The sequence below is a fragment of the Parasteatoda tepidariorum genome, chromosome X1 (genome assembly GCF_043381705.1).
Source record: "Parasteatoda tepidariorum isolate YZ-2023 chromosome X1, CAS_Ptep_4.0, whole genome shotgun sequence".
Classification (NCBI taxonomy): Eukaryota; Metazoa; Arthropoda; class Arachnida; order Araneae; family Theridiidae; genus Parasteatoda; species Parasteatoda tepidariorum.
This window is the reverse complement of record NC_092214.1, coordinates 27,882,677-27,908,388: the sequence shown is the minus strand read 5'-3', so window position 1 is coordinate 27,908,388 and position 25,712 is coordinate 27,882,677. Positions and strand designations below refer to the sequence as shown.

At 30.5% G+C, this 25,712-nt stretch overlaps 1 protein-coding gene across 1 annotated transcript in view; it reads right to left on the bottom strand.

Annotated features, from left to right (window-relative positions):
• Window positions 1–25,712, bottom strand: part of LOC107446646 (uncharacterized) — a 210,058-nt gene that overhangs the window by 41,900 nt on the left and 142,446 nt on the right. The window contains exons 9-12 of the mRNA XM_016061338.3: window positions 24,705–24,843; window positions 20,502–20,569; window positions 10,014–10,092; window positions 3,374–3,741 (exon numbers count right to left, since the gene is read on the bottom strand). Coding sequence (XP_015916824.2) covers window positions 3,374–3,741; window positions 10,014–10,092; window positions 20,502–20,569; window positions 24,705–24,843 — 654 coding nt within the window. The remainder of the gene's footprint in view (window positions 1–3,373; window positions 3,742–10,013; window positions 10,093–20,501; window positions 20,570–24,704; window positions 24,844–25,712) is intronic.

Below are 25,712 nucleotides of genomic sequence, written 5' to 3'. Positions count from 1 at the left end.
AATCAAAAAAATCTAATGTTTTCAATTATCAAATTTGAAAAATAAAAAGGAGTGAGTATTGAACAATGCACAAAACGAAAAAGCGATTACCCTGAATAACTTTTCTGATCTAATAATGAACGGATTTTCACGAAATTAGGGCTGAATTGTTTGAGAGCATAAGCTAGTTAATTAGTGCAAACAAAGGGCCGGGATAGCCTGGTCGGTAGGGCGCTGGGCCCATATCCAAGAGATAGTGGGTTCGATCCTCGCCGGCCGAAGACTGCCCGTGTAGTAAATGGTGACTGATGCACGTTAAATCTGTCAAGTCACAAAGTCCTCCATGTTCCCACAACAAATCAATACCTCTGGGGGTACTGATCCAGGAGTTTCCTTGTCTTCTGGATTGGTTCAAAATTACAAGGCTACGGAGTTGAACGTAAGTAGTCGTAAACCCATGAAATTGGGTCGGCTGTTCAACGACGGTTATAAAATAAAATAAAATTAGTGCAAACAATATTTTAAGTTACGAAATCAAACACAGAAACGTACTTTCTCTGAATAAACGTACCTTTTTTTAACAAATATGGATTTCTCACCCTCAAAATATCACCATAAAAGTTTAAACAGAAGAGTGGTTATAATTGTTCGTTTCGCGTATTTAGAAATACAAAATATGGGTTTTTAATAAGATTCGAAATCCGACTGTTATATAAATTTGAAAATTCAAATAATTCGAAATAAATAACTCAAAGTGTATAAAAAAAATTCAAAGGGAACATACATGATAATACAAACAACTAAGTTTACAATAATACAAACAGTTAAGTTCATAATTCATATGAATGTGAATTACGATAAAACATATCATGAAAAGTATGACTCATATGCGTGTTTGCTATTCGTTTATTGCCTGAATAACACTTGCAATACAACGTCGGAAAGTGATCATCAAATAGCATGATTTGGTTCGATTTGTATAATGATGCATAGCATCAAGAGAAAAATGATTCTTAACTTAATCACATAAAAAATTATCGCTGAAATTGCTATACATCACAATATATCGCTATAAGACATAGTTGGAAGACTCAGCTTTGCGTGCTTAATCAGAATCTCAAAAAAGCTGAATTTTTGGTAATCTGAGCTAGGACTTAGTTCGGAAGAACGATGTTCTACTGCATTTGGAAAATATGATCCCAAAACGGAGAAACAAACACGGAGAATAAAACTCTGATAAAATCACCGTACTGTGTGACAATGGCATTTCTAGTGAAAAAATAAATCATAATTCTGCTTAATAAGAAATATATGGTATTTAATCCAGTTATTTGATAATTTTTCCGATCATATGTCAGTGATTTACCGGAAGTTCTGGTTTTCAAAATAGTTTTATTATCAAACATTTAATAAGAAAATACAAAGCTAAAAGGTAAATTTAACCGATCAACCAGTTTTTATGCCGTCTTCTAAGGCAGGGGTCGCTAAACTTTTTGGATCATCGACCCCTATATAATTTTTCGAAATCTCCATCGACCCCCATAAAAGTAATTTTCTGTTAATTAAAATAAAACTCTATCAGATACCGTGTTTGTACATTTATTTCATGATGTTAAACATTTATTAAAGTAATAGTACATTGTATAACGATAGTTTTATGAAAAATATAATGTTGAAATTTAAATACCTTAATATTTATTAAATAATAAGTAATTATATAAGTAGAAGTAATAAGTAAAGTAACTAAAGATTTACTGCTTCTTAATTAATCAGATGGTTGTTCCTGGTGTTTTTTTGCAAGGTTCGCTATATTGGGTTCAAAATTGGTCAATTTTAATCTTAAATCCCCTTGAAACTCCACATTTAATTTATTTCTGTTACTTACTAAGTTAAGTTACTTAGTTAAAATTGAATTTATGTCACTGAAACCGGTTTCAACCATAAGGAACTTGGAAATGCTATCATAAATGGCTGAGTTATTTTGAAAAGTTTTACATATTTTTACATTATATTTATATTTGTGCAAAATTTTTCTTATTGTTAAATTTTTAAAAAGCGCCTTAAAATGCTTCAAGATCCGATAATAATTCAGCAAGCTCATCTTGCAGGTTGATGTCCACGTTTTCAATTTGAACAGAAAATGGCACAATAATCCAATCAGGGATGTCAATGTTTTCCAAATCAACAAAGCGCAGTTTAAAACCGTCGCTCAATTTTTGAAGATGGCCTGTATATATTTCCAAGGCTTCTTCTTTTATTTCAATTGTCGCAGATTTGAAAAATACTGATAATTCTTACTTAGCGATGAAGATCAAAATAAATTTAATTTTACTTGGAAGCCTAACAGTATTGTTTGAGCTTCGATAAGTGTTACATCTTTTTATTGCAGCTTTGTTGTTGTATTGCTCTGTATTGTTGTTGTATTGCTGTTTACTACTAACTGGAAATTAAATTAAACTTATTTCATACAAAATTGTTATTAAGAACAGTTAAAGACACACATCAGATTAAAATAATAATATTTTCAAAAATTTTGTAATTTTCGTAAAGAAATACAAAGTGTGCTAGTTTTGTCGCGGGCTGTACAAATCCATATTATTAATGCCTACCTTCTTTTTTACATGTATTGATAATTAAAATTGATACTAAATTGAACGAATGGCTTTATCAAAACAATAGCTAATTATCCAAAACTATAAAAGTTTTAATAGTGACACTGCAAATATTAAACACTGTTCACAGTTTGCAAAGATAGCTGAAACTGCGTATGATATTTGCTTTTGTAACGTCAATGCTCGTCGCAAGTGTCATTTGGACAAGCGCACATATGCATATGACTTATAAACCAGAAGTGCAGAGTTCGTGCCACTGACCGCTGATACGTAAATACTTGTTTCACCCGAACTAATATACGTTTATTAATTTATGTTCTATAAAGAAACTGATATTAAGTTAATCATAAAAAAATTCACACATTTTACATACTCAATAAGGTATGTGCGATTTGCATATTATAAACTGTTTTTTCTTCGACTCTTCCGATTCGGATCGACCCCCTGGCTCAAATCGACCCCCACTTCTGTTAAATAGACCCCTGGGGGTCTATATAGACCACTTTGGCGACCTCTGCTCTAAGGTATCCTGATAAAATTATCAAATTTTACGACATTTACAATCAAACAGCATAGTAATAAGACCAGATTTTATTCCAGATTCATTTTACCAAAAATCCTTACCAAAACTTTTCGGTAAATATTACTGAGTTTCTTGGCGTTCCTATAGAGCGAGAAACATGGTAAATTTTACCACATTTTAGTAGTTTCAACCGTACTTTTTCCTCAGTGTTGTTATCATAAGTAATTTAATACCTAAAATAAGTCTGTTATAACCATACCTTATTTTTTGCGTTAATGGTTTCAGGAAATTTTTCGATTAAAAATTGAACGATTTTCGGTTTTCTTAGGAGAACTGCTTTATGTAAAGGTGTCATTCCCATATGATCCTTTGCTAAAGCGTAATCTTTTTCATCAAGTTGGTTTTGAAGTTCATTCAAATCATCACTTGAAACAGCTGTATGAATCGCATTCACACGATCAACCATTTCGGTGATTTTATGTCCTATTTCGTCCTTATCTTCTGATTCATCAGTTGTATGAACTTTAACAACCTTTTCTCCATAACCTTCCATGACGGCTTTAGTTAGCTTTTCCATATCTTTCGAAGAAACCCATCTTCTTATATTTGCACTATTGATATCTACACCTAAAATTATAAGAATTTTATGCGTTTATGTCCTATCTATTTTGGTACAAAGAAAACAACAAAATAATATCTATAATACATGTAAAATGAAATGTAACTTGGCATTTTAAGAAAGCATCCAGTGGATGCTAAAAAAATAGATTTTTTTCTTTCTTTGAGTTTCTAATATATAGATCTGAAATAAAAAATTTATAAAATAATATTTGAATAATTTATAATTTCGCTAAGTTAATGTAATCCGAGTAATCCCCAATACAGATAAAACATCACAATCAGTTTTATATAGGGCATGAATGGAATATAAAATTAATAAAAAATACATAAAAATGATAGAAATGTTATAAAAACTCACTGTAAAAAATTCTGGATTAAATTTTCGTATAAAACGTCGACAATTTTTTGCATCATCCATGAAATCCGATTTACAGTTAAATATTGCACCATAATTTTTACAGTAATATTCATTTTATTAGAGCGATTCAGTGATTTTTCAGTAATTTAAAGTAATTAGTACTGCAAAAAATTTTATTTAACATATTTTTTGCTAACTTGTTTCTGTGAAAATAGATTTTATGGTAAACAAATCCGGCACCCTAAGGGCAGGTATTTTATCTTAATTTAATTCGGAATTTTTTAAATTTAAAATTAGACGAAGTTAAATTCAAAACTTAAGTATCACCTAAAAACTTAAGTACCACCTAATGAAATGAAAAATAGAAATTATTCTCTTAAATTATTAATGTAAATTTTTAATACCAAGATAGATAGTATGTGTTTTAGACTCATAAACTGTTAGTAAAGCCCCAACTAACTTGCAAAATGCTGTGTTGCTGGAAAAACCGCAATTCAATGAACGTTACAACGGAAGAGTTTGAAATTTAAATAATCAGTGGCATGCACTGAGGAAAAAAAGTAAGGTTAAAACTACCAAAATGTGGTAAAATTTACTGTGTTTCTGGTTATATGGAAACACAGAAGAGGACTACAATTTTTAAAAAGGTGTTTTAGTAATAACTTTTGACCAAAATAAAACAAAATATGATCTTATTACCATGTGGTTGGGTAGTAAATGTGGTTAAATTTGGTACTTTTATGCCTTAGAGCATGACATGAAAGCCATTTATTCAGCTAAATTTATTTTTCAGTTTTTATATTTGGTAAATAGCAATATTAACTATAATTTTGTAAACCAGAATTTCAGTAAACCGTTACCATACGAACAGAAAAGTTGCAAAATGAATGGTTTAAATGCCGCATATTTTACTTTCATTACCAGAATTTTCTTCTTTTTTTTTACTAGAAATGTTTTTTAATTCGGTTCTGTAATTTTACCAGAATTTTTTTACATGTTTTAGTACTGGGAGCTTGCTGCTCAAATAATACATTAAAATTATAGTTTTAAAATCTTATTTTTCATGTTGTAGAGTAAAAGAATGTTAAGTAACGAAATTAAGTAAAGCAAAATGGAGGGCGCATCACTTTTGAAAGACATTAGGGAGATTTTCGGTTGTGGTTTGTTTGCATGAAGTTTTCTATGTGGCTCGACTTTACAACTAGTTATAGCCTATTAAATACCAAGTAATATTCGATCCTCTTTGCTAATTTGTCAAGAATGCTGATTGTGGTTGATTATTCGCCAAGTAATTGAAATTTTCTGATCGAATTGATTTACAAACCACTAATATAAACTGTTATAAAATGCTTTTAATTGTAGAATAAAGATATTTATGCACTACTCACAAGATTAACATAAATCTGTCTGTTGTATAAAATAAATTTATAATTCATATTATTCATTTAAATTCATATTAATATTCCGTCTATGTTATATGTATGTTTGATTAACAGACTAATTTTTATTTTAAAAAAATATTGCATAGATGCATCCTAAATTTATGATTCTTATTGTGTATTGTATTCTATATTGTATCGTAAAACTTACTTTACTGATTCTTTTACATATCATATCTTACTGTAATTACAAATTTTAGTGTAACTGAATAACAAACATGGTGGTGGCTACTTTACACCAAGTACTGTTAAAGAACATACTTGGTGTTCTACTACACTAAGAATTATCCTTGGTTTAGGTGTAATAGAATGCTTAATGAAGCACTACTTTGTGCAAAATAATTACCACTATTTTTGGTGTTAATATACACGAAAAGTTTTTGATAACTTAATCAAATTTGGTGCAAGATTTTGTCTAAAATTTTTTGTGCATCGGAAATATTTATAAGCATTTAGAAAAGCTTATGATTAAAGAGTTTTTTTAAAATTCCACTTTATTTACAAAAAAATTAATTACTTTTCAAAAAATTTGATCAATTATAAACTTTTTGATTAACCCATTTCCTAAATCAATGATTTTTTTTCTGAAAAAATTATTTTCATGCAGGGTCACCATAGTAAACAAACAGAACTGAGCTGACTGACGGAGTAGTTCTGCTTTTCAAAAAGGGACCAAACTTTTAATTAATTCTTAATTGCTGCATTACAGCATTATACATAGAATAAATAGCACTTTTCAATCTGTTTGAACATAATTATCAAAAATTTGTTACTAATTCTGACGTTTTTCGAAGCTGCTGTGAGGAGAAAAAACATTTTATATAATTTGCAGAGGGTTCTTAAATGTTACAAGACATGATATTCTACTAGATTTATCTTTCACGAAAGATTAATTAAATTTTTAATCTTTACGCTTTAAGAAATCTCAGAAAATTCATGAGACTCTTAAAGTTTTAATTAAGCCACAAATCATTAATGATTTAATTTAAGCTAACAGACTTGTATAAAACTAATGTAAGTATAAAAACAGATTTTCAAAACATTCAGAATGAAATAGAATCAGGCAATACAGAACATTTAAGCATTTTATTAAATAATGACTAGTAAATATTAATTGTAAACTGAATTTATAAAGTCTTTTAAGCAGTTTATCAAAGCATTTTTTGGTCAAATTCGAACTGGAATAGAGAAAGCAAATATTCTTGATTAATCAATTTTTTGAATTTGTATTACATTAATGCATTTTAAAATATATCACGCAGATTAAAATACTTGAAATAATCTCGTTTATTGACAATAATACTGATTTTATGAACAGTTCCCAAAAAGAAAAGAAGAAAAAAACTTTATAAATTTTAATCTATTGATCAATTTTTTTACGCACTAAGATGCAATTTTAATAGTTTGAGGTTCTAAACCTGAAAATACTTATTAATTTGTGCGGAAGATGCTTTAATTTCGAATTCGTTTATACAAAAATAATAATTGGTCTTTAGACTTAGGCAAAATTAAGTTTATAATTGCGTTAAAAAATTTTTGGAACTATTTCAGTGGTAGGAACAACAGCGTAAACAGTACAGTTAACATGGTTGGTTCAAACTCTCCCCGATCTCTTAGTCAAAATATTGAGACATAAGTTGTAGATCGAAACTTCATCCTCGCATACTGTAAAAAAAAATTAGATACGGTATAGAGTATCGGCACTGAAGGTGCTTGCACTTTTTACCGAAAAAATTCATTTTTAACGTAAAATTTAAAGAGGAAAAAATTTTATATATCATAATTTTTACAGCAATTTTTGCAAAATCACCATAATTTAGTAAATATTACTGTTAAAATGCGAAATAGAATTTTATAATAAAGCGTACAGGTACGCTGAATGCAGGTAATTTTTACCGCAATTTTTAGGAACATTTCTAAGTATACTTTTAGAGTCAAAAATCAAAAAGAAGATACATTTATTCAGTGAAAGTTAACTTCTGTTTCTAATTATTTTCTTAAAATATTATCGACATAAATTGATTAGAAAATTTCACGAATCATTAAGATTATATCACTAGATTAAAATTTAATAAGGTGTTCCGTTTTTCCCACACTGCAAGCGTTACTTTAAATAAGAAATTACTATTTTCTGACAATATTGTCATACAGTAAAATAGTAATTAATGTTTTTACAGTTATGGAAAGTATATATATTTTTATACAATAATCATTATAATGTGACTATAAATAGTAAATAAGCATTTTAAATAATGTAAAAGCATAAGTCATGAACTTAAAATGAAGTTACAAAGTCAATAGCTAAACCATAAACAAAATAAATAGAACATATTAAGAAATTTATTTAAATGGGCACTGCCTAAATCCTCTAATATGTATTTTAAAATATCATCAATAATTATTATGGAATATGGGCTTCTTATTAAAAGATAAATAATCATTATAGGGAGAAAAAACAGTTCAAATGAAAAAAATGCTTCCATTAAAAAAAAAACATAAATGTTGAAAAAAAGTTACAAAGAGTAGAAGAAAAAAAAATACGACGAAGTAATTATAAATACAGTGAAGGTCGGCAAAATTAATTAAACCTGATTTTTCTTATATCACCGTTGAAGCAAATTGCTTCAATTCAATTTTTTCTGATGTATTTAGTTTTTTTTTAGCAAAGTGAGCAAATATTGAGAAATCTTTCTAACATTGCACAAATACTACATTTCTGATAGGTGCATCCTCTTTGGGTCTAAAAAGATGGTATGGAAATTTTCCTAATTATTTTTCACTTCAAAATTAAATGTTATATTTTTAAAAAGAATATTTGGCAGTACTCTTTCAGAAAAAATGATCTACGTTAAATAAATCATAGTATCAGTACGTCAGTCCATAAAACGGTGTTAATTTGATGCAAACTTGCTAAATGTAACCATTTTGAGACTCAAGTGTAACAAATTTAAGAAACATGGCCCCTAATTTAGGACGAGATCAAGTTTGCAGTATATTTTAATGATATTATATAGTTCAACAGCACTGTATCAGAGAAAAAGTAACTGAATAAAAGGTAAAGTATTCATTCGAAATTTCAATGAGTTTTTATAACTTATCTTAACATCAAACCAACCAGAATGGTCAAATGAAAACTTTTGAAACTTTAATCAAAATTGTTAAATTCATAACTTCCATTTTTCTTGAAATTACTTCACCACTTTTTTTCTGCAACAAAATACCGTTGTCAGAATGGAATGGAATTTTACACACTAAAGTATTACGCTGATACTTTAGTATGTAAAATTATATGAAGTAATTAAAAAATCAAAACAAAATGATCATTTATTGCAGGGAGAAATAAATACAAATGAATGTAAATTTAAATGCTCTATTGGGCCACCACTGGCGTGAATGCATGATGCAATAAAGAAGATCATTGGGACATACAAGTTCCGAATGATGTTCTGGGCGACATCTCGTAACACGACTTCTGCAAATGTGCCTCTAATTCAACGTAACTCGGAGGCTGTTCAATTTGCCGTCCGAAGTGATCCCAGATATGCTCGATCGTGGACAAATCTGCGGATCGATCTCGCCAAGGAAAGCAGGTATTAAAGTGACGGGAGTCCTGTGACACTATTTCTGCTTGTGTCGAAGCATTATCCTGTTCAAAAATGGCTCCTAGTAACCTTTCCAAGAGTGGAAACGTATGTGGTTTAAAGATGTTATGAACGTGTGACTGGCCTGTCATGGCACAGGGGATCAATATTAGCTGTGATAGTGTGCCTTGCGCGATGACATCTAATACCATCACGTCAGTTATAGGAGCAGTGTGCCACTGCATCGCTGAAGCAGGATTGAAACACACCCACCGTTGCAAGGTCTTGAGTGGTGTCGCGTTCGTCAAAATTGGGTTGAAACCGAAAAAGGTTTTCTTCGGCAACGAAGCCTGATTCAATTTGGGCAGTAGTGGCAATCGTGTACGTGTGTAGATACCCCGTAGTGAACGCATGAATCCTGCCTAAGCTGTACAACAGCACACCGCTTCTACGCCTGGTGAAATGGTGTGCTGTGCCATCGCATTTGACAAACGAAGACTCCTAATATCGTTCACCAGCTCCATGACAGACCAGCGGCACTCTTGTGACATCCTTCAACCGTAAATGTTGCCACTCATGGTAGGTCTCTAATGATCTCTTTTGAAAGCCGGTTGGCCGCACACACCAAGAGTGTCATAAGACTGCCTCCGTCACATAACCATCCTTCCCTGTCCTGCTGGATTCCCAGATTTTTTACCGATCGTTCACTTCTGGGATCATTTCCAACTGCAAGTTGGACAGTCACCAAGTTTAGTCGAATTAAAGGCATGCTTGCAGCAACTGTGGAACAAAATACCGCAGGACATCATAAGGGCTTCGTATGACTCAATACGTGGCAGTATCGCGACGCGCATTCGTGCAATAGTTAGTCCAACATACAAAATTATTATGAATACATACGTTTTGAGAGTTTTTCTTTTTGAAGAAGTGAGATGAGTTCTATATTTTCATTTCCACTTTCATTGCTTTGACTATTTTCCTAAATGTATGAAAGAAATAGAAAAAGTAGTTTACTTACAGAACATTTTCATATTGTTTAATTGATTCTGTTACTTCAAGTAACAAAAAATTGCATAAAACATTGCAGTTTATGTATCAGATCAGTTAAAAATCTCCCGAATTTGTCTTACGCTTTAAAAGTCTTTATGAAGTGTGAACTCTTCAAACAATTTCAGCTGATAATAAACAATAATAAGACAGTTTCTGTTTTATTAAAATTATTTTCGAGATGATATCATGGAAAAATTTCTGAGAAGATTCTCGGAATTTAAATTTCATTTTTACTCAACAAAATTTACAAAAATAGCTTATTTGAAATCGAATTTCGACATTTTGTGCTCTATGGATTATCCCTGCCTCAACATTTCTAGTTTTGTTAGACTCTTGCAAGCGTCATCGTGAAAATATTCCTGAGAGATTTCTAAAACTTACGGAATATTTTTGTATCTATCAAATGTTACCAGAGTTACTTATTTGAAACATGATTTCGACATTTTTTGTATTACCATAACATTTTTAGTTTTGTTAGAAGCTGGTACGCACCATCAAGTAAATATTTCTGAGACGTTTCAAAGGATCCTTGGACCATTTTTGCATCTTACAAAAGTTACTTATCTGAAACGTGATTTAGATGTTTTGAACTGCTTGGTTTATCCCCAACACAACATTTCCAATTTCAATAGTCGTTGGTATTAACTCGCCATTTCAAAATATATCAAGTTTCAAACACAAAACTTAAAAATTGTAGTCGTTGTGGAAAGTTAGTGAAATGCCTTTGAGCCAGAGGAAATTGAGAAGAAGGAGTTAAAATAAAGTAGAAAAAAATTTTGTTTTAGGAATTTGTCATGGCATTTGACTCATTAATGTTAATACTTTATAAAAATTGCAAATGTTTTGAAAAAATAAGTCTAGCGGCATTATGTCTTGAATCAAAAATCATGAAAAATATTTTTTCCTGTTTTTAAAGCTTTATATATTCTGAATACTTCAGTAGATTTTAATTTTTAAGCAAAAACAACGCATATCGATTTGCAGAGCAAACATTTCTAGAATAATTTTACAAAATTAAAGATACCTTACAAAGCATAAAAGAACACTTTTAGCAACAAGCAGCTTTTTTTAATAAATAACAAATGACTTAAACAAGTTGAAGACATTAGACTTTGAAAAAAGCAAATTCTTTTTTAGGATGCTTTATATAATTACAGTTTTAAAAAAATAATTCTTTTAAAATTCTTTACTTTTTAGAATAATCTTCATGATTTTTATGAATTTTTCAGATGATCATTCCTGAAACTTTAAGACAAATTCTTTCATTTTTACATCCACGTCTAGTAGTGCCTTCCTTCCTCTGCCGAGGATCTAAGATCATCCATCAGAAGAATTTTGGCTCCTTCATTGAGCCAAAGTTTTCAATTATCATCATTTGATATTAGATTAAATTGTAAAATGCTTAAATTGTTAACAATTTAATGAAATTGAATTTTTACGAAATAAAATGTTTCACGTGGAAAACATACTGATTAAGTTACCATGCTGTATAGTTTTAGCATTTCTACCAAAAAAACATAATTTTGATTAATAATGACAAGATATGAGGTATTTAAGCCATTCATTTGGCAATTTTTCCGTCAGATAGTAGCGAACCGGAAATTCTGGTTTTCAGAATTACGGTTCTTATTACCATACATTTACTAAATATAAAACTGAAAAGTAAAATTAAGTACATAAAGGATCCTCATGCCATGCTCTAAGACCAAAATTACCTAATTTAACAACATTTATTACCAAACAGCATGGTAATAAGTCAAAATTTATATTTATCTTTACCGAAATTTCATTACCAAAGAGCGTTTTTTCAAAAATTACTATGCTTTTTGGTGTTCCTATGTAACCAAAAATACTATAAATTTTACAATATTCTGGCAGCCATTTTCTTTTTCTCAGTATACTTAGAAATAGTGAAAATCATCAGAATAATATTATAGTTTTATTTAGTAAAAAATATAAAACTGATAAGCTAATTTATCCGAATAAATAGTTTTTATGTCATGCTCTAGGAAGGTATCATGATAAAATTACCTAATTTTCTCGCATATTATAAAACCATATTTAAATGTTAATTTTACCAAAATCATTACCACAGCGCTTCGGTAAAATTTACCTAACTGTTTGGTGTTTCCATAGAGCCAAAAACACGATAAATTTTACTATATTCTGGTAATTTTAACCATACTCTTTTTCGCAGCGTGGAGTATTTATTGAAAATTTCAGAATAAAATCTTTACTTTTCACTAAGACATGATGCCTTTTCTTAACATTATTTTAGTCACCCAATTTATCATTGAAAAATTTCTAGCTTCTTTGCATTCAATTTAGTAGAATTCTGCTTAGAATATTTTTTATTATTTCAATTAAATTACAATAAAATGTGGATATGTAATAAGATCTGACAACAAAATTCAAATATAGCGAAAAAAGTATTACTTAAAAGTAATCTTTTAAAAAATTTGAAACATTTTTAATTATGCTATTTTTTAGCTTTAATATTAATGAACTTTTAATATTTATAACTTTTTATATTAATAAGCCTTTAATTTACCTTTAATAATAATTTAAACGAAAATACTTTGAAAATTTGTGTAATTCAAACTTAAACTTCGTAACTTTACAAAAGAAACCGATATAAGTCTTATAAAATGAAGGATTGTAGAAACTAAATAAATATCTAATAGTCCAGAAAAAGTTTTCTAAAAAAGAGTTTTTTAACAAGCTGAAACATTTTTTTGTTCTTTAATAATCCGATTAAAATATTTTTAACCAAATTCTCAGCTGAAAGAAGAAAAAAAACTTTTGGATTACGTTAATTAGCATATCAGGCATTATGTAACTCCTGTCACAAAAACGTTTTCCTCTTTCAACATAAGTTTTTTTTAATTTTATTTTTTTATTCTCAAAAAAAAGGATATTCACTTGACTTAAACTCCTAAATTTTATTTTATACTAGTTACTTGACGTGAATAATCCAATTATTGACAGCGAAGTATTTAATTTTTGAAAACCGTCGGAAATTTTAAAAATTTGTAACTTTAATTAACATTAGTATTATGAATAAAAATTCCAAACAAAATAATGGTTCTAATTAATTCATTTAAAAAAATTTATTGTGTTGTAATTTGTTGTGTTAACTTCCGCATCACTGTGTTACTCTCTTTCATTCTAGGTTTCAACACCGAAAAAGGAACTGCGTTACAGTACCGAAACAAGAGTTTAAAATTTTATGTCATATTAATTTTGCTTTATATGTTGTAAAAGTAAAGCATTCCCGCAGCAACCCATTGTGGGCCTGGGTGATCATGAAGGTTAAGACTCTCCAATTTCATCACAAACTGCATGCTGGTGGCAATGTGGTCGGCATTGCTCACCAGCCGCCTTTGCTTCCCAGACGAGCTAGTACCCATTGATTTCAAGCTGGGTGGGCTTCAAGTTGTTACCGGGGATCGAACTTCAGTCCCTCTTTAAAAGTGTATAGATCTGAGACCATGCCCTCAAGTCCTTGCCTCTCCCAACATGCAATAAGCCTCTCATACAACATTGCAACATGCCTCTCTCCTAAATCAGTCATAGCTTACTCTCTCAGAAACATCGGTTCAACGTTGAACCATAATACGGTGAGAACCTTCTGTAAACATAATAGGATGGTAAATTGAAAAATGTTTCTGTTCAAGTCAAATTATAATATGGTGCAATGAAATTTATGAAATTTTGAAATTAAGGTTTCAGCATTATGAACGATATTATGATTTTTCAAAGCATGCTTCCATAGTAATTATTCAACAAAAAAACTGCTGTTTTAACTTTATCAATACGCAGTCTTCTTAACTTGGAAAAAATATTTAATTAAAAATAAATTGGATTTTTACTATCATTATATCATTTAATGTAATATTGAACGGGAGCATATTTAACAGGGATTAAAAAATGACAAATCCCAAAATTGAAATTTTAATTTTTTTATTATTTTTTCGTTTCGTTCGCTAAAATTTCCCATATTTTAGACACTTCGGTAATAAAGAAAATAATTTCGAAGTGTTCTTTATCCACTCTTTGATCTATACATTTTAACTTTAACTGACATAGAATTGATTTGAAATAGAAACATTTGAAAATTGGGAACGAAAAAAATTAAGAAGAACTGATACAAAAAATAATAATAAAACTAAAAATTTTTGAGTTTTTTGTGAACAGCTATTATTAAATTTCAAAACATTTTGGTTAAATTTCTCTCTTTTTTTACCATTCATAGCTGTAACTGAAAAAAAATCCTGTATCTATTCTCTTATCGATACATTTTAACTTTTATTTTCGAAGAATTATAAGACTATTTGTTAATTTTTATCGAAACAATTTGAAAAATTTAACAAAAGAATTGAAAAATTGGGAATTTGGAAAAATCGTGAAAGGAAAATTCAAGCACTTTGCAACCCTACAAATTTCTCTGTTTTTTTTTAAAACTCATAGCTTTTCTGCACTATGAAAAATGTTTAAAAAAATAAAAGCGTTTTAATCAACTTTATTATTCACATATTTAAAAACTTTGATTATTTATAAAACAAAATTATTTTTAATTCAATCCCATTGCAATCTTTGCAGTTATTTCTAAATGCGTTTACATTGTAATTCTAATTTTGTTGCCTTAAAATAAATAAAGAAACATGCAAGAGCTAAAGTGAAATTTTGAAATCAGAAGTACATCTGGTTTAAAGCTATTACAATATCCTCTTTCTCTAATTTGGTTATTAATTTCAGATTTGACTCTTCAAAAACTATTTAATATTTCCACAAGCACAATTAAAATGCTTTAACTGATCGCATTCATCTCACTTTAAAAATATTCTACGATTCAAAGAGTTCACAAAAACATTAAGACACTGAAGAGTGAAATAATTGTTCTGCTTCATAAATTTCTTCCAATTTAGTACTTAAAATTAAAATAAATGCAAATTTCTGAAATTGCATCAGTACTTATTTTAGAGCTAAATACAAACTGAAGTACATATAAATAATGTGAATGAGTCTTTTTTTTTAAACATTATTTTCTAATTTCCTCTTAAACTATTTATAATTCAAATCTCTCTTTATCATTTGAGTAAAAAGATAATGACCGCAATAAATGCAGTTTACTTAACTGCCCAGGAATCGCCTGTAATTTATTTGTTTCGAAATAAGCAACTGCCTGGATCATTTAAGTTATCTTTTATTATTCCATTCCTTTTGAAAGGAAGAGCTTAAGGACAAAGGATTTATTCTTTTATTGTCTGAATAAATTAACTCAGTTTCTGCTCATGTTTAAAAAAAACACATTTACCTAATGAATGCACACATAAATTATTTCTGTATCCTTCCTAAACTGCTGTTTGTAGAAAATGCAACACCATGAAGGAATCATCAGAATCAAATGAAATATTATTTTAATAATGGATATAGGATATTATGCAAATTAATAAAGTTTCAGAGCCATCGCGCGTGCGTGGCGCGCGCAGCGCCCTCTGAATTGATGCTGAAAGCGTATAAATAAAGTGCTGTAGCGGGACGTTGAAAATAGTCTATGATTATTTGTTAGTGGCAAACGTTTAGTGAGACCTGAGTATGCCTCCACGACGGAAGAATAAGAAATTCAAGCAACTTACGGAGTTTGAACGAGGGAGGATAATCGGCCTTCGAGAAGGAGGATTTTCCTATCGCGCAATAGCAGCTCGTATGCAGCGGAACAGTTCCACAGTGATGCGAGTTTGGAAGCAGTGGACCGACGAGCACCGAACAACTCGAAAAACAGGCACTGGACGACAGAAGGTGACGTCAGAGCGCGATGATCGACACCTGCTCCGCATGGCGGTGAATGATCGCACAGCTTCCTCCAGGCAGCTGGCAGCACATTGGTCTACTGCTACAGGTGTACAATTGTCGGCTTCGTCAATTCGTCGTCGTCTGCTGCGCCGTGGATTGCGTGCAAGGGTGCCATTATACAGGATTCCCCTCACGGCGGATCATCGACGGCTGCGTCGGCAGTGGGCTCTTGAGCACAGAGACTGGCGAGCTGATTGGCACCAAGTTGTCTTTTCAGATGAATCACGCTTCAATTTGTGGACCCATGATGGCCGTGTTCGTGTTAGACGTTATGCCGGTCAACGCTGCCTTCCTGAGTGTATTATTGAACGACATAGTGGTCGAACACCCGGAGTTATGGTCTGGGGTGCGATTTCGTATCATGGACGATCCAATTTGATACGAATTGAGGGTAATCTCAATAGCAACAGATACGTCCGTGAAGTGCTACAGCCCGAAGTCGTTCCTTTCCTTCAAGGCATCCCTGGAGCTATCTTTCAGCAGGATAATGCACGCCCACATGTTGCGCGGACTGTTAGAGACTTCTGTTCAGCACAACGCATGCAACTTCTTCCTTGGCCTGCTTATTCGCCGGATATGTCGCCTATTGAGCACGTGTGGGATATGGTTGGTCGGCGTCTCACTCGTGATCCGCGTCCTGCAGTTTCCAAAGACGAACTTTGGTTGCGCATACAAGCGATATGGAATTCTCTTCCTCAAGCAGATATTCAACATCTGTTTGACTCCATGCCACGTCGTATAGCAGCACTTATTGCAGCGCGTGGTGGCTGCACCAAATACTGATTTCGGACGCTTAATTTGTTTCTTTTGTTTTGAAAATTTCATCATTTATTTGTATCAGTACAAGTCGTTTCTGCATTAAATTTCATTTGATTCTGATGATTCTTTCATGGTGTTGCATTTTCTACAAACAGCAGTTTATTTAAAAAAAAAAACAAGCTAAGAAATAAGGATTTTGAGAATTTTTAAGTTTGGTATATATTGAGTTTACAATGACGTAAAATTGAATTGAAGTCATGGGAAATTTTTGTATTTTTAGAACGAATAAAAACTGTTTCATTTAAACTAGTTTATTTTGCTTACCATCAGCAATTATTTTTTTTAATGGATTTACTTAAATTCGTTTATGATGTAAGTTAATTATTTACTCAAAAATAAGTTAAATAATTTTAAATAATTTTACATTCTTTTTGTAAACTTTATCATCTAACTGCTTACTTTAGAATACCTTCTACAGAGCTAAGACATAAAAACTGAAAAATAATTGGATGAAAGAAATAATTATGAGAATAAATAAAGTTTTTCGAAAAAATAAAAAACTTAAAATTTCAATATTAAATTTAAGATTTCAGTAGTCATGAAAAAATACTTTTTTGTTGATTCGGGAATTATTCAATTAGTATTATTAAAAAGGATTATATACTTACACTTATTCAGTGTATTTCAGTGGCAAGCGAAAGAACAAAATTCGATATATTTAACGCTTTTGCACTAAATGTGCTGAGTCAATATTTTTAGTGCATATTTCAGTTAGCTTAGCTTTTACTTCATTCTGAAGCAAAAAAAAAGATAAAACTTCTTTCATAATAAATCATTATGCACTCTAAATAGATAAAAAAAGAAGTTTAAGCAAAGAAATTTTCGAGTTATCGCACTGCATTCGCATGTTCTTATTACTTTAATAACTGAAAAGAAATATAATTGAAAATGTTACATAAACCTCCGAAATACATTGTACGAAATATACTGTAGAGAGGTTTACTCAAAAATAAGTATAAAAGTGTCAAAATAGCTCCGAAATAACTAATTTTCGAATTTGAAAACACAATATACTCATTTTTGAACAAAATGCACATGGAGGGAGAAATGTGTGAAATGTGTTGACTGCCGGCAGGATTCATCCGAATAACCTCCAGCTCCAGGATCTTTTCAAGGATCTCCAGATTCGTATAGTAAGGTGATTTAACCACCATAGTTGTACATTCCAGTCCAGGGAGAGTAAGGAAGCTTTATAGAGTGGTCACCGCAATGACACATCCTGACATATATTTCATTCGTTTAAAAGTTATAAAGACATAGAAAATAAGGATAAAAGTAATTTAAACTATCGATACCTTAACTAACCTAGTAGGACTACATTTTCCAAACTACAATTCTTTGTACCGTATAAATTGTAAATATGTATCGCAAGCTACGCCATTGCGGCAACCATTATATGAAGCAACCATTGTATCCCTGTACTAGTGTGTACAACTCTCGTGGCTGGAGCATCCTACTACTAACCCATAGATTCTTCTTTCGACACACAACGAAATCACTATCACACATTTCTCCTTCCACTTGCACTTTGCTCAAGAATGAATTCAAATGAGTTCTCAAAAATTTGTTCAAATTCGACTATTATATGCTTGGGAGCTATTTTGACACATATTCATTTAATTTTGAGAAAAAAATTTTCACAGCATGCAATCTTAATTTTACTAGACTTCCGTCTGTGAGAACGGAAGTTCGAATCCAGCCGACTGAAGACATGTATAGTATATGGTGACTGGTGCACGTTAAATCTGTCGGGTCACAAAATCCTCCATGTTCCCATAAGAAATTATACCTCTAAGGGCACTGAATTAAGGATTGATCGTTCTCTGGTTCAGATCAAAATTACGATCTGTGGTTGAATGAATGGATGTATAAATGACTCCGCCCTATAAACGGGTGTGATGTATGGTGTGGCAGAAATCGAATTCTTGACCATATATTGCATCCCCTTGCCTTAATGGCCTACGACAACAACAACAACATTTGAATTCTATTGAATAGCATACTTATGACTCTCCTTCTTTCCGATTTGTTCAGATGGAAAGATCGTAAAAGACAAAAATTTAAAAAAATAAAGATACATGAATAGCAAATTATATATTATCATTATAAATATTAAAAATAAGAGTTTCAATTCGCGCTGTCTCACTCCATTAAATTAATAACATAAATTCAAATCTCGATGTTTGGCTCACTATAGATCAGTATTTTTCAAGTTATGCTGATTTTGGTTATAACTTCATTAATATTCTTCATCGCAAATTAAGTACTAAATCAATCAACGAATGTCGTAAAAAAACTCTCCATTTAGAAATCATAATTTTGTTTTTTCTGGAACAAAAAACGAATTAAAATACTTGGAAAAGTACAAAAATGAAATTTTGTGGAGAAAACAAATTAAAAACCCCATCACTTTGAGAACATTTACACTCTGTTTTCGGAAGAAAAAAAATTTTGCACATCGGTATTTATTATTTTCTAACGCTAATGTTTTTCAAGATATTTATTTACGAGCTTATTACCATACATGATAGCACTTTTACTTACATTACAAGTAATGAATATACAAAGGAACATTACATATTTTTGTATGCCCTTCTCGACTTTCAGCTTAAGAACAATTATTTGTAATTGGTAACATGTTTAAAAGGAAATGTTGAAAAGATAGTTACTTTATTTTCCCGATTTTTATTTTATTCTTTTTTAATATATTGCTTAAGATATGGTTCAATGTCAATATACTGACTATTATAGTGTCAAGTTGCACCAATATGGTGCTACTCTTAGAAGCATTATTGTTGTAATTAAACGTTGAACTAAATCAAAAGTTATTCTAAAGACCAATGTTTCTGAGAAATGGGGAATCAAGCTTTTGGTGAAAAATTACCTCAAAATAAATGTTGCCTCCAATCTCCTCTGGCCATCGAAACCAATCCTTCAAAATGATTGCTCAATGCTTTTAACCACTGAGCCATCAAGGCTCAAAGCTAGTCGTTGACTTTTCTCAAATTTATGCTTATGATGAAATATTTAACCATGTTTTTCTTGTGCTTTAAGAGAAATAGGCTTACAGTAAAAGATTGGACGAAATTTAAGTTGTTTTTTTTTTTTTTTTGTAAATTTAATCTGTCACCGATGGCTTGGTGCTCTATTGAATTAAAATACATGTTTTAAGATGATTTGCAGTTCAATTTCTTATGGAAAAGCAAGCTTTTGATAATAAAAAGATTGATTGAGTCAACCAGATTCTTAAACAATACATAAATACTGCTATTTAGATATTCTGAAAATCTGAAAAATCCTTATTATTAAGACTTAACAACATCTGGTTTAGTGTACTCCTTTAAAGTCAGCAGAAATATTTATTGTAAATTATATTTATTTTCAGCAGTTACTATGTTTTTAAACTTTAGTGTACCAAATACTGTATTTATCTGTATAATAATGCTCTTACTACAGTATAAATGTATTATATAGATATGTTTTTAGTGTAGTGTTCTAAAAATGAGAAGATCCATATTTCTTGACAGTCTAAATACAACTATATTTTTTAAATTTATAATTATACCCTTTAAGATTATTAATTTTTTCTCTAGATTCAACGATTCTCTAAATTGAAACCTTGTTTTGTTTATGCTACGAAGGACCATAAAATGATAAGCTTACTTTACTGGATACATTGTTTTCTTCAGATCTGGGACTGCTTAGATTTTCGTTACTTGGAGGTGGAGTTTCTAAAAAAATTAAACAATAATAATTAATATTAATATTTATATTCAAGCAAGTTAGTTATTAAAAATCTGCATGAGCCCTAGCGAACAGCCCGCTTAACCAATCGAGATAGAGTTTCAGAAAATGTTATTTGAAAGTAGGGGCATCTGATGAAGATTGTGGTTATGGCTACTGTAAATAAATTTAATTTTTTTAAACAAAATGCTCATTTTTTTCCCTCGAAACATAATTTTTATGGTAAACTGAATACATTAAATTGAAGCGTTATTTTTAGCATGAAAAGCGATGATGCAGGGATGAAGAGAGAAAGAAGCACCCAAAACACAAACTGAGTTTTGTTTGCTTCTTTTCAATTGGGTTTCTTCTTTTTTTCCTATATTATTCCATTTTATAATCGGCGTTGAACAGCAGACCCAATTCTGAGTTTACGACTATCAATGTTCAACTACGTATCCTTGTAATTTTGAACCCAATCCAGAAGGCAAGAAAACTCCTGAATCAAGCATTGGGACAAACTAGCCTTCAAACAGAACTAACTAATCCGAATTCACGTTACATGGAAAGAATAAATACAAAAATCACCCACGGGTATCCTGACGATAAGAAAAATCTACCGCATGGTCAGTCTACCAGACAGAATATTTTACGTCAGCACTGTGACCAGTGCGAACTGGGAGCAAAGTTCGTATCAAACAACCATTACTGAGATTCGAACCTGGGTCACCGCAATGGGAGGCGCATGCTCTATCCCCTGAGAAACCGCGGCTCTTCTTTCCTATTTTATTTTATAACCGTCGTTGAACAGCCGATCCAATTTTTTGGCTTACGACTCAACTTCGCCTTGCAATTTTGAGGGGAAGGGGACTCTCACCCATGATCCCTCTACCATTAAGGATATTTTACGTCAGCACTGTAGTCGGTTCACACCGGATGCGGAATTCGTATCGATCAGCCTTCACGGGGATTCGAACCTGGTTCACCTCATTGGAAGGCGAACGCTCTATCCCCTGAGCCACCATGGCTACTGTTGACAAAAAGCATTCAGTAAAGCTGAACATCTAACACATCAAAAATTTACTTTCAAAAGTTTACCATCAAAAATTTACTCTCAAAAAGTACTTTTTTTGTACATCCCAATTTAGCGCCGCCGTTATTCTCGTCAAAAAGTATAATATTTTGATACGAGTAATATTCGAGAATCATGAGAGTAATATTCGAGAATCATGAGAGTAATATTCAGGAAAAACAAAAATGGGTGTTGCCTTTCAAAATTAATTCCATGTCACAGCTAGAGCTTAATATTGTTATTGATCATTAAGATCCTGGACCAATATTTTGAATAAAAAAAAATTTTTTTATTACTTATTAAAACGATCGCTAAAAGTGCATATATGAAGGAAGTTTCTTAATAACTACCCTGTGTTTCTACAAATTTAAAAATATATGAAATTATGTCCATTAATTTCACAGGTGCCAGTTACAAGCATTTCTTAGTTGGCCGTCACCCAAAAAAATTGAAGAACATTTTAAAGTTTAAAGGAAATATATTTTGAAATGATTGCGTTTGGAAACAAACTAAATGAACTACCACAATTTTATACAACAAATTATGCGTGTAAGATTCAGAAATACTATTTCATAGTATTCCATTTTTTAATATCTAAAAAAAAATCCTTATTAATGAATTGTAAGGAAATAAATTTGAATTTCGTGACAAAAATAGTAATAAATATTTATCCTTAATTTCTTTTTTTTTTAAATTCTTATGTTTGGAGACGTAGTTTATAAACTGTTTCTAATTTTGTTATCAACATAATAAATTAAACATTTAGCTGCTAAAATATAAATTAAGGTAACGTGCATATTGATGAATTAAAGGGTAAGTTTTTGAATTTATTAAATTTCGCAAAATACTAATATGATTTGAATGTGCATTATTTGTCTTATAGAATAGAACCACTCGTTCCTGTTTAAAGTATTAGGAGAAATTTGCCTTTGTGGAAAACTTTTTGATGGAACTAACTCCATTTGCATTGCATGGAGAGGAAAACCACGAAATCTCTCATGGTTAGCCTGATGGCAAGGGGACTTTAACCCATGATCCGTCTGAGGATATTTTACATCAGCACTGTGGTTTGAAAACAAAAGGTTTGAAGCAAAAAAAAAGTCTGCGATGCTCATTTATTCAAATAGGGTATAAAAGTGGAAAAATTGTTAAAAACAGTAAAAACCTGGTCAAAATGAGTGACGTCAAAAGGTGTGAAATTGGTTCTAAAACCAAAGACAGACCATATGAAATTTTAATTAAGAAAAACGCATAAATATTGATAATAAACAGTTTTTTTTCCAAAATAAACATTTAAATCAATTCATATATATACTTGCTGCTGAACCATTAAATTAGATCTGTAGTTTGATGTGAAAATATAAACAAAATTAAATTTAGATTTAGGGGAAACATTTTTTTAATAAGCATTCTAATAAAAATGTACTATAACAGAAATAAACATCAAATATTCATTTTCAAAAAGTGAAGCGATTAGCTCTAAATTAAGATATACAAATTTATTCAACGAAAATTGATTTTGAAATGTACCTAACTTTCGGTAAATAAAATCCTTAAGTACAAGAAATAAATTTAAATGTGGAATTTTCATACATAAAGCTTTTTAATGTCTCATAAACATTGCTATTTTAGGAAATAAAATGCCAATTATATTAGAAAACTTGTTTTTAAAGTATAAGCTTCTTATATGTTCCAGTTTTGAATTTTACGCTATTTTGAAGAAAATTCAATATTACGAGAACTTTTTGCTGGTCTTTTCTACACTAAGTCCTTATTTTAACGGCTTAGTTTCCATCTTTTCTCCGAATCTTTTGTTTTCAAATTTCTTAATAATTACGAGTTAAAATCATAAGAATATCATAACAAGATTTGCTTTCTGCTAAGAAAATGAAATGCGTGTTTCATAAAGTTTGCCTGAGTTACAGGAAAAGAGCTTATGTTTATTTTTCCAAAACTCAAAACACTTTCTAAAATATGCATTAAATGATCGTATATAGAAATTATTTCAAAAAGTAAAGAATAGCTATATGTAAGGCCATATGTTTTTTTATGATTTCCTTTAAAAAAAACCTACCTTACACATTTTTGCTAAGAGCTTAAGATATTCAATGTCATCATTACTGGTAAACTTGTAAAATATCTTTATTCTAGAAATATATGTGTTTGTAATTCTCAAAATAACGAAGAATATATTAATAATGCTAAAAATATCGAGGAATACATTAATATAATTCAAAAATATCGAAGAATACATTAATATAATTCAAAAATATCGAAGAACCCACAAATATAGTTCTCAGATTATTAAAAACTGGCTATTAATGGCAATTTTTAAATTAATGAAGGATATTTTTATAATAATCAAACTACTGAAAGATATGGTGTCATAATACTTTGAAAATTAGAAATAGATTTAACTGGTAAAAAAACACTGGCAGTTTCATAATTATGAGGTAATTTGTAAAACATTGACAATAATAGATGCAGAATGATTTTGACAGACAAAACTTATCGTAATAGTTGTTACAACGATAAAATTTTAATATTTCATTAGTAAATGATAGTTGTTTGAGTTTTTTTCTTACTAGCTGTATAATTGAAATTTAAACTTAAATTATTTTCCTGATAGATCCTATTGAAAATTATGTTTTTAATAATTAAAGCATGGAGATTTAATGCTAATGCATTATTAGATGAGCGACAGTTTGTAATGTTTTTATTTATTTCCCTTGCTACGCCCTTTTAAAGTTTTATTCTGTTGTATAAACCTAAAAGCAGGGTAATTTTTGCCAAAGTGCTTTAAAATTACTTAAGTAAAATTAGCAATAAAATAAGATTTTAAATATGCAATAAAAATTTGCTAAATATAGCAATATTCGATAACTTTATCAAGATGCCTAACAGCATTGCATAAAAAATATTCATTCGCATTCATTTACTTTTCCGCTTTTTACTAAATATAAGGTAGTAAGAACTATAATTTTGAAAGTCAGAATATTCGGTAAACCATAATACTTGGGGAGATCAGCTTTGAATTAATTAATTTACACTTTAAATAAAATTTAACTTACGTCTAACTGGAGATTTTCCTTTTATTCTGCTTGCAGTATTTGCGAGATAATTAGCATTTACTTTGTGACACCTTTTGATAACTTCTTCCAAATTCAAATGCTCTGGATACTGACTGTAATAATCGGGCAATTTTCCTTTCTAAAAAGTAAATCTGTGTATAAATATATATACAATAACAAATTAAACTAATTTCAGCACTAACAATTATATGGAGTAACATTAATGATAGATTTCAATTAATTATTTCGTTTATTTTTAATTAAAACTTCAAAATTTAAATTTATCAACTATTTATCCCTGAATATTTCATGTATGAGACATTATATTGAAGAAGTTAACTAATGATTGCAAAAAGTTTCCGTAATGTTTCTGAAACTTTTAAAGATATAAAAATTAGGTTAGTACAAAAAAGCCTTCTTCCATGCTTAATTTTGTTTTAATTATAGAATAGTATTTTTTTATTTTATATTTTATAAAAGTTGCTGAACAACCGACCCAATTTTCGAGTTTACGAGTGCTAATATTCAAATACGTAGCCTTGTAATTTTGAACCCAATCCAGAAGACAAGGGAACTGCTGGATCAAGTATTGGGAGAAATTTGCCTTCGTGGAGGAGTTTTTGATGGAACTAAACCGCATTTTCGTCACATTAAAAGGAAAACCAAGAAAGTCTCCCTCGGTTAGCGTGACGACAAGTGAACGCTGAATCATGACCCGGCTACCACTGAGGATATTTTTACGTCAGCACTCTAATCGGTGCAAGTCGGATGCGGAATTCGTATCGACCAGAATCGTATCGCTGGGATTCGAACCCAGTTCACCTCATTGGAAGGCGAACGCTCTATCCCCTGAGCCATCACCGCTCTATAAAATAGTATTACTCTTATTATTTGTTGTACAGTCCGCAAAAAAAAAACGAATCACCCTGAATAACTTTCGTTCTAATGATCGGATTTTCACGAACTAAGTGTCAATCTTAATGGTTCCTGGGGGTGACCTCAAATATG